This window comes from Salarias fasciatus, chromosome 9 (assembly GCF_902148845.1).
Source record: "Salarias fasciatus chromosome 9, fSalaFa1.1, whole genome shotgun sequence".
NCBI classification, from domain to species: Eukaryota; Metazoa; Chordata; class Actinopteri; order Blenniiformes; family Blenniidae; genus Salarias; species Salarias fasciatus.
Window position 1 is genome coordinate 21,225,814 of NC_043753.1, and position 10,548 is coordinate 21,236,361.

The 10,548-nt window shown below is 44.9% G+C and overlaps 1 protein-coding gene and 1 long non-coding RNA gene across 2 annotated transcripts; both read left to right on the top strand.

The window, feature by feature from the left end:
- Window positions 1-2,825: 2,825 nt before the first annotated feature.
- Window positions 2,826-7,030, top strand: LOC115394168 (uncharacterized). The gene is made up of 3 exons (XR_003932023.1): window positions 2,826-3,050; window positions 3,614-3,817; window positions 6,909-7,030. It is a non-coding gene; the product is annotated as an uncharacterized LOC115394168 (long non-coding RNA).
- Window positions 7,031-7,103: 73 nt separating this feature from the next.
- Window positions 7,104-8,582, top strand: LOC115394148 (zinc finger protein 239-like). The gene has a single exon (XM_030099375.1). It carries the CDS (start codon window positions 7,439-7,441, stop codon window positions 8,465-8,467), a length of 1,029 nt encoding a protein of 342 aa, XP_029955235.1. The 5' UTR covers window positions 7,104-7,438; the 3' UTR covers window positions 8,468-8,582.
- The last annotated feature ends 1,966 nt before the right edge of the window (window positions 8,583-10,548 follow it).

Consider the following 10,548-nt stretch of genomic DNA (forward strand, 5'->3'; position numbering starts at 1 on the left):
ATTGAAGAAACAGTCATGAAATGTGACATTTGCCAAACACACCGGAGCTCAAACCAAAAAGAGCCACTGTTGTCACAGGAAATCCCAGAAAACCCCTGGCAAACCATCGGGACAGATTTGTTTTCATGGAACTCTGAAAACTACATTGTCATCTGTGACTACCTGAGCAGATATTTCGAACTCGAACGCCTGCCGAACATCACAACAGCAGCCGTGATTCACAAGATGAAAGCTGCCTTCTCCAGACATGGCATCCCATCTAAAGTCATAAGTGACAACGGACCATGCTACAGTTCACAAGAGTTCAAAAGATTTGCGGAACAGTGGGGTTTCCAGCACATCACATCAAGCCCTCGCTACCCCCAAAGCAACGGCTTAGCTGAGAAAACTGTTCAAACCGCAAAATGAATCCTAACAAAAGCAAAAGAAGACAGAAAAGACCCCTACCTCAGTCTACTTGAGTACAGGAACACCCCTGTCGATGGACTAAAATCACCAGCACAAATCTTCATGAGCCGCAGACTGCGTTCCATCCTGCCTCCACTGCATCGCAGTTGCGCCCTCAAATTGCCTCACAGCGCTTGGTGCATGAAAGGAGGGAAGAATGTCAACAACGACAAAAACAGCACTATAACACATCTGCCCGACCCCTGCCACCACTATATGCAGGAGCACCCATCAGATACCAACAGGAAGATGGAAAGTGGCAACCTGCAACCATCATCAAACCAGCAGAGACGCCACGCAGCTACCACATCAACACCGGTGATGGGCAGATCCTGAGACGCAACCACCTACATCTTCGCAGCACCCTGGATGACGCTCCCAAGCAGCAACACCAAGCCAGCGCAGACCCTCAGACCACTGGGTGTGCCGTGATGAAGATGCAGTCACCCTCCCACAGCCCAGTGAAAGAGGCTGATCTGGCAAACCGTTCAAGATATGGACCTTAAACCGAGGCAGATCTTAGATCTGTAGACATTGTGTACCCCCTGTTGTTAAATAAAAAGAAAAAGTTGAAAGAATGTTTAATGTTGCATGTTGAAATGTTGCACACGTAATGCAATATGTTATAGCACAGCTATTTTTTTTTGTTGAAAGGAGATGTAATATCCCGTAGGACTTTTATTCTGAAAGACCGGAAGTACCGGCACTTACAGCAGACCGAGCTTGATGTTAAAAGCCTTGAAAGACCTGTAAGCCTTGACAGTAGAGGGGGCCCTGGCGCTCTGGATGGTGGACACCACAGCCAGGGGGAGATCATATCCAATGATTCTCACCATCTACGCCTCCAGGCCAAGAGTCTCCTGCCCAGGATGGGGCGGGACCGGAGGGCGCCCCCTGCCTGTAGTCTGGCGTCAGGCCCGTCAGGGATCAGCCAAGGATCCCCGACTGCCAACCGAACCAGGTCCGGGAACCGCTCGGGGTGTCCGGGGCCACCACTATGACGTGGAGGCCGCCCACAGCAGGATCTCAGCCACCTTGCGATGTATGGGGGGAGACCTCGTCCCCCCCTGCCTGTTCAGGTACGCCACCACCGTGGTGTTGTCTGACCTGACCAGCTCATGGCTGCCCCGCAGCTTGGCTTGGAAATGGAGCAGCACACGCTGCTCCAAACTTTAGTCTGGACTAGTGCTGGACAGAATTTCGATAGCAATATATACCGTGGAATATTTTTATCCAATAACGATGATATGAGTTTAAACAAATTTTCGATATGGTGCATTACAGTATGCATATCACAATCACTAATTGCTGTTCACAGCGCCGCCGATTCGAGTCGAACAGAAAGCGCCACAAGAGAGTGATCACTACTCGGCACACACACCACAGCTGGCTGTCCTCAGCTCATGCTACAAGCTAAGCTCCACCGTGGTAAGTTTGAGCTCCAAAATGAGAACTTGTGATGTAAACGCGACTAAACAAGCTTCCACAAGCTAATTTGTGGCCACGAAATAATAAATTGTGTGCACAAAATACTAATTCGTGGCCACGAATTAGGAATATCATTCACTGAACAGTCCAGTAAACTTAGCAGCATATTGACAGATGCGGACTTTCGGTTTCAATAACTCTTTAACAAAATGTCAGTAACATACAAAGGGCGCCTCCATCCCATTGTTGTGAGGTGGACTACATGCTACAAGCTCATTTTTATTAAAAGTGTCGGTCTATCAAGCATCAGAAACAATATTGATTTATATGAGCAGCCGTAGCGCTGCGGGGTTCTTCTTCTTCTAATGATTTCCAGCAATGCTGCCCCTTCAGGGTAAGTAGTAAACATTAGCCCATACTTTAGATTACTTTCAGTATTATCAAAAGTGCTGTGCAGAAGCAGTGGCAAAGGGAGTGGGAAACAGAGACCAGGGGAAGGAATTATTTTAAGTGTCAACCCATAGTGCAGGATACCAGGTTTGTTTTATTTTCTTCTGGAATTAACCAAGTAAAAATAACCAGATGAAGACTGGGGCATTGTGGTCTCGCAGCTTGTTTAAAAGTAATGGGAAAGCACCCAGATGGGAATGTCAGTGTGGGAAATTAAAGACTGTTGCACATGTGTTTTTATCTTGTGATCAGTACACTGCAGAAAGAGGTATAAAGACCTTTCAAAGCTTAAATTACTGTATGTTCAATTAAGTCAATCTTTGCCTGTAGAATAAATTCACGAGACATAGAAAAGGCTATTGCAAGATTCCTTCTTTCCACCAACCTTCACCCAAGAATATAAAGTACTGCGAGTAATTCTTTGAACAGAAGAGGGCAGCATTACACTGGATATGTGTACAGCCTGCCGGAAAGGGAAAGAAGAAGAAGAAGAAGTAATGGCAGCCGTGATGCTTTGTCTCTGAGAGGAAATATTTCATCTCCTGCAGCAACACTGAGTTCAGTTCAGGCTTTGAGAGAGTTTATCAAGCAGCGACTAACTGCTGCTGCTGGAGAAATATTCACCGTGTTTCAACAAACTATCGTCCAGTTCGAGGGGGAGATTTATCGACAGAGAAAACTTCTGGAAATCAACTGGAAATCTCAAATCAGCTTCCACAGAACAGGTATTGAAACGTGAGAATGAACACATGAATGTGACTGCTGGAGGATCGTTACATTTATTTTAAAGCTGGCAGACAGAAACGAGGCTGCAGCTGCAGTTCTTGTTCACAGTGAAGTAACAGAAACCTTCAGTATTAAACTGCTTCTGTATCAGAAACAGAGGAAACGGTGTTTGAGTTGTTTGCAAGCTGAGGAAGTGATTTATTTACACTCAATCTGAGCTAACACGGGTTTGTGCAGATTTTACGGTTCACGTTTATAAAACAGACATTTCAGTTCAGAGTAATGATGCGTTCAAGTGATGCTCGGAAAAAAGTCTGAACCATATCACATTGGAAACTTCCCACAAAGGTTTCAGAGCTCAGAGAAAGTAATGTTGCATCCAGACAGTTTTCCCATTTATCCTTTCAACCCCACAGGTACTTTCAGTTTTACTGAAATGAGCAGATTTTTTTTTGTTTTTGAATGTTTCTGATTTCAGTGTGTCCTGTCCTGTTTCATCCACCCATCACTGTAAAACCTTCACTTCCATCACATCAGTGACTTTTGTCTTGTTTCCCTCCAGAGAGTCCACAGCAACACAATGGTAACCAGCAGACGAGCTCCAGCCACTCTGTGAGAGACTTGACCACCCAGAGACTAACTGCTGCTGCTGAGGAAATATTCACCCTGTTTCAACCAACTGTGGTTCAGTACGAGGAGGAGATTGGTCGTTAACGCAGGATGCTGGAAATCAACTGGAATCCTCAAATCAAGTTATACAGAGCAGGTTTGGAAATGTATGAATGAACACATGAATGTGACTGCTGGAGCTTCTCCGTCATTATGGCGCTGTGAGCAGACGTGCTTGATGGAACTATGACTACTTTTCCCCTCACTGGTCTGCCCAGTGAAGTTGTAGAGGTTGATGTTGTTTGAAGAGGCATTTCCTGGCAACATTTAAAAGCAGGATGTCTCATTATCCCTCCACCTCAGGTAGTGTAGTAAACAATTACAGTGGTATGAAAAAGTATCTGAACCTTTTGGAATTTCTCACATTTCTGCATAAAATCACCATCAAATGTGATCTGATCTTTGTCAAAATCACACAGATGAAAAAACAGTGTCTGCTTGAACTAAAACCACCCTAACATTTCTAACATTTATAGGTTTTCATATTTTAATGAGGATAGCATGCAAACAATCACAGAAGGGGGAGGAATAAGTAACTGAACCATCACATTTAATATTTTGTGCCCCCCCCTAGCCCCCCCCCCCCCCCCTTTGGCAGCAGTAACTTCAACCAGACGCTTCCTGTAGCTGCAGATCAGTCTGGCACATTGATCAGGACTAATCTTGGCCCATTCTTCTTTACAACACTGCTGTAGTTCAGTCAGATTCCTGGGATGTCTGGCATGAATGGCTGTCTTGAGGTCATGTCACAGCATCTCAATGGGGTTCAAGTCTGGACTTTGACTTGGCCACTCCAGAAGGTGTATTTTGTTCTTCTGAAACCATTCTGAAGTTGATTTACTTCTGTGTTTTGGATCATTGACTTGTTGCAGCATCCATCCTCTTTTTAGCTTCAACTGTCTGACAGACGGCCTCAGGTTTTCCTGCAAAACATCCTGATAAACTGTTGAATTTTCCATTAATGATGGCAAGTTGAATAGATGGTCATCTATTCAACCTGAGCCTGGAACTGGGAAGGGTTCCACGCCTCTGGAAGACATCCTGCGTGGTTCCAGTTCCAAAGTCTCCCCACCCCAAGGACTCTGGCTGCTTCAGACCAGTGGCCTTGACATCGCACCTGATGAAGGCTCTGGAGCGGTTGGTCCTTGCCTACCTGCGCTAGCAAAGCTCAAATTCTAGCGTAGGGTCCACTTTCAATGGGGTACTACTGGCATGAGGCGTCGGAGCGTGGGGTGGGGGTGGTAGGGGGGCTACTGAGCAGACACTACAAGTACTTCCGCTAATCGCGACACATATGTATGGGATATCACATGCAGTGCCGGACTGCTGTCAACATCCCGTTTTCCTTGGTGGGCAGAGCTTGCCCGTGACAGAAACTGGAGGCTTGATGCTCCATGATGATGCTTATGCTTGAATGGGGGGGGGAACATTTAAAAATAAAATGTTTTGTCTGAAAATTTTATGTTTTGTTTGTCTATGAGAGAAGGGGCCATTGTCTTTGATTCCGTGTGCTCCTTTTCTATAATTGTGTTTTCAATTTTGCTCCACAGTGTTCTGTAAATGCTTGATAGTGTTCAGCCAAAAGCTTAGGTATGTGAATGAATGGTATGTGTGTGTGTTATGTGAAAAAATGGCTGTGTTTACCAAATGAAAACACGAGTTCTATTTTGTGAACATGTTAAGAGATTTGACCACCAGGGGATGTAAGGGTTTATAAATTTGTGTGTGATGTTTGGAGTTTTGTGTGTGCAGTTTTGAAAAAAACGTACAGTTTTGAAAAGCGTGTTTTCGCAATTGAAAAAAACTGTAAAATGTTTTATTAAGGTTGAAAAGTTCCTTAGTGTAGGTTTAAGTTTTTGAAACTGAAGTTTCTGAAAACATTCCTTTTTTCAATTCTGCTGCTGTAAGACTGGAATTTCCCCATGCGGGACAAATAAAGGTCTTATCCATCCATCCATCCATCCATCCATCCATCCATCCATCCAGTTGTCCAGGCCCTGAGGCAGCCATGATGCTCCCTCCACCATGCTTCACGGTGGGGACGAGGTGTTGATGTTGGTGAGCTGTTCCATTTTTCCTCCACACGTGACGTTGTGTGTTTCTCCCAAACATTCCACTTTGGTTTCATCAGTCCACAAAATATTTTGCCAAAACTTCTGTGGAGTGTCCAAGTGCCTTTTTGCGAACATTAAACGAGCAGCAATGTTTTTTTAGACAGCAGTGGCTTCCTCTGTGGAATCCTTCCATGAACACCATTCTTGGCCATTGTTTTACATATAGTTGATGTGTGCACAGAGGTAGTGGACTGTGCCAGTGATTTCTGTAAGTCTTTAGCAGACACTCGAGGGTTCTTTTTTCTCTCTGAGTATTCTGCGCTGAACTCTTGGCGTCATCTTTGGTGGACGGCCACTCTTTGGGAGAGAAGCAACAGTGCCAAACTCTCTCCATTAGTAGACAACTTCTCTGACGATCGATTGATGAACATCCAGACTTTTAGAGATGGTTTTGTATCCTTTCCCAGCTTTATACAAATCAACAATTCTTGATCGCAGGTCTTCAGACAGCTCTTTTGAGCGAGCCATGGTGCACATCAGACAATGCTTCTCATCAAGACAATTCTTACCAGGTGTGTGTTTTATAGTGGACAGCGCAGCTTTAAGGCACTCATCAGTGGTTGGACACACACCTGACTTAAATTGTTTGGTAAAAATTGGTTTGATTTGCTCTTTAAGTCTCCTTAGGCAGAAGTTTCAGTTATTTATTCCTCCCCCTTCTGTCATTGTTTGCATGCTATCATTAAAATATGAAAACCTATAAATGTTTGGGTGGTTTTATTTAAAGCAGACACTGGTTTTTTTTCATCTGCGTCATTTTGACAAAGATCAGATCACATTTGATGGTGATTTTATGCAGAAATGTGAGAAATTCCAAAAGGTTCAGATACTTTTTCATACCACAGTACCAGAATCTTGCAGTTGAGTGAATACACCGCCTCAAAAAAGTTCATCCAAATAAGTAATCAATCAGCAGCTAAAGATGATCAATAAGTATCAATGGGACTGTACCGTGTTTTTTGAATTTTGAATGAAAGTTTTCAGATTTACTGCTGGAGTAACAGTGTTTTTTTTATTTGGAACTGTAGAGATAATGTTGCTAATCTTTTATCTTCTGCATTTGTTTCCTTGCAGAGCTCCAACAGGACCATGACTGCCGAGAGGAGCAGGTCTTTAAACAGGAAACAAACTACTGTCTAGAACAGGACGAGCCAGAACCTCCACAGATCAAAGAAGAAGAAGAACCAGAACCTCCACAGATAAAAGAAGAAGAAGACCCAGAACCTCTGCACATCAAAGAAGAAGAAGAAGACCCAGAACCTCTGCACATCAAAGAAGAAGAAGAAGAACCAGAACCTCCACACATCAAAGAAGAAGAAGAAGAAGAACCAGGACTTGGTCAGTTGAAGGAGGAGCAGGAGGAACCAGAATCTTCACAGATTGAGGAACACGAGGAACTCCGTACCAGCCAGAAGGGAGAACGATTTATTCTGAAGTTTGAAAGTGAAACCTTTCAGGTTCCTTCTGTTGAGGATCAAAGTGACCTGAGTGAAGCCGAAGTACCAGAAACCGAGCAGTTCCTCTCTCAGGACTCTGAAGTCCACCATGTGAAAAGACACATTGACTCAGAATCAACAGGAAATGCAAAGCTGAAAAAACTCAACATGTTTCATAGAATCGGTGTGAACAACTTTCGTGTTTCAGAGAAGCAGGATGAATGTGAAAAAGTTCTTTGTGAAGAAATGTATGAGAAAACTGACCATAAAAAACATCAATTATGTCAGAAGGTCAGAATAGTCACTGATGAGAAGATATTTTGTGAAGCATGTGGCAAAAGTTTCAGTCGAAAGAGTCATTTGAAGGTTCACATGAGAATTCACACTGGTGAGAAGCCTCATTCTTGTGAAACATGTGGCAAAAGTTTCAGTCAACAATATAGCTTGAAGGTTCACATGAGAATTCACACTGGTGAGAAGCCTCATTCTTGTGAAATATGTGGCAAAAGTTTCATTCGTCACAGTTCTTGTTTGATCCACAAGAGAACTCACACAGGTGAGAAGCCTCATTCTTGTGAAGCATGTGGCAAAAGTTTCAGTGGACAGCGTGATCTGTTGCGACACATGAAAACTCACACAGGTGAGAAGCCACATTCTTGTGAAACATGTGGCAAAAGTTTCAGTCTACAGAGTCATTTGAAGGTTCACATGAAAACTCACACAGGTGAGAAGCCACATTCTTGTGAATCATGTGGCAAATGTTTCAGTCTACGGAGTAATTTGAAGGTTCACATGAGAATTCACACTGGTGAGAAACATTATTCTTGTGAAATATGTGGCAACAGTTTCAGGCACCGGAGTCATTTGTTGGACCACAACAGAACTCACACAGGTGAGAAGCCTCATTCTTGTGAAACATGTGGCAAAAGTTTCAGTCGGCAGAGTTCTTTGAAGGTTCACATGAGAACTCACACAGGTGAGAAGCCTCATTCTTGTGAAATATGTGGCAAAGGTTTGAGTGAACGGAGGCAATTGTTGTTCCACATGAGAACTCACACAGGTGAGAAGCCTCATTCCTGTGAAACATGTGGCAAAAGTTTCAGTCAGCGGAGGCAATTGTTGGTCCACATGAGAACTCACACAGGTGAGAAGCCTCATTTTTGTGAAGCGTGGCAAAAGTTTCAGTCAAAAGAGTAAGATGATGATCCACATGAGAAGTCACACAGGTGAGAAGCCTTATTCTTGCGAAACATGTAACAGTTTCACTTCACACAGTTCTTATTTGATCCACAAGAGAACACACACGGGTGAGAAGCCTCACTCTTGTGAAACATGTGGCAAAAGGTTCAGTCAATGGTGTGATTTGAAGGACCACATGAGATTCCACACTGGTGAGAATTTCCCTCTCACTTACATCCTTAGGCTGAATCCCATTTCACCCCTTCGCCCTTCCCCTTGTTTTGCGCGTTCACGTGGAGGGGTAGGAGTGTCCCAATTGTCATTATGACGTAGGGGTAGGGCCAAGAAGGAGGGCTATTCACTCGTGATGGAAATCTGAAGCTTTCTGAAGCAACAAAGCGTTCAACACAATTGTATCGAAAAAAGGTTCAGTACTCTAAGCTTTTCAAATCAGAGCCCAACAAGGACCCCTGGTGGTGAAAGTCAAGGAAAGCATGTCATGTGTCAGAGCTGAATGTGATGTATTACATTTTTTTTAATTATTGAATGATTTGTCCACATCACTAAAACCTAGCTAATATATAGCTAATATTTTGATGTCAGCATTTCTATTGTTCACAGGCCAACTTGAATAAAGATGGGGATGAAAAAGCAGAGTGTTCATATGCATGACTGAATGTGTATGAAGTGACCAGGACATTTGCCGTGTCTCACATAACAAGTCAGCAGCAAGCTTACTTATCATTTGAGACACAGTAATTATTTAGGTATCATGAGAGATAGTGGAAGTGAATTGACGTTGGCAGATGCTGGCCACAAACTAAACACTGGACCTAGAAAAATAAATTACTAATGAGGGATGTTTTTTAAGTTCACCCAAGCAATCCCGACCCGCGACCAAAGGGCTTCCACGGTGGCGAGGGTTCTGGTACGTGAGTGGTTCTACAGATTCGGAGTGCCCGCTCGTATTCATTCTGACCAGGGCCGAAACTTCGAGGGCATCCTGGTACAACAGCTGTGCGAGTTATATGGCATCCAGAAAAGCCGCACCACGCCTCACCATCCAGAAGGAAATGGACAATGTGAACGGTTTAACCGGACAATGCACAACCTGCTCCGCTCTCTCCCTCCCCACGAAAAACCAAGCTGGCCCGAACACCTCCCGCAGCTCATTTTCAATTATATTAGCACCAGAAACCAGTCAACTAGGGAGTCGCCACACTTCCTCATGTTCGGGCAAGAGCCAAACCTGCCGGTGGATTTTCTGCTGGGCCAGCTACTGAAGCCCACTGCAGCAAGACCGTGTGACTGGGTGATGGAGAACAGGAGGCGGCTCGAGGTGGCTATGGATGCTGTGAAGGGACGGTTGGAGTCTGCGGCCAAGAAGAGAAAGCAGAGACATGACGAAAAGGTCAGTTGTGGATCGCTGGAAGTCGGGCGACGAGTGTACCTGCGAGAGTTTGGCTCAGGACGTTGAAAAATCCAGGATGCATGGGGTCAAGAGCCCCGAGTCCCAATGGTGTTGTGTACTCTGTCGCCCCAGTCGATACCCTCCATCCTGTGAGGCAGGTGCACCGCACAAACATTAAACCTGCCCTGCCACCTCCTCATACCTCTCTGGATGTTTGGCCACAGATTGCCATGGATGAGACCAGTGATGAAAGTGATGTGGACTCTGGATCCTGGCTGGTGTTGTGAGGAGCTGCCAGAAATCCATCTATGCCAGTAGAGGCCCAGGCACCTCAAGCAGGCACACCAGACCTCATGACACAGCCTCAAGGCGACAGTGGATCCGGACCTAGAAGATCTTCAAGACAGACAGCGGGCAGGCATCCCAACCCCCATCGTCTCCCGGGACCTCCCAGGACTGACCGCGAGCTGGCTGCTGCTCCTCTGGTTCAGGGTGCCAGCAGCTTGGCCACAGCCATCTTCCGTCCCTGGTCCTAAGTTAGTCTTATCGGTGGGCCATCGATGCGAAAAGGGGGGGTAGGATGTGACCGGGTGGTTTTGTATTTGAGAAAATTCCCACACACTTGCAGGTCTGTGAACGCACCACATGCAGGCAGCGTCTTCCCTACCCTGATTAGTTATTAGGTATA

Excerpts from the sequence above, each read along its gene's own strand:
- LOC115394148 (XM_030099375.1), top strand. The coding sequence starts at position 7,439 with ATGTTTCATAGAATCGGTGTGAACAACTTTCGTGTTTCAGAGAAGCAG.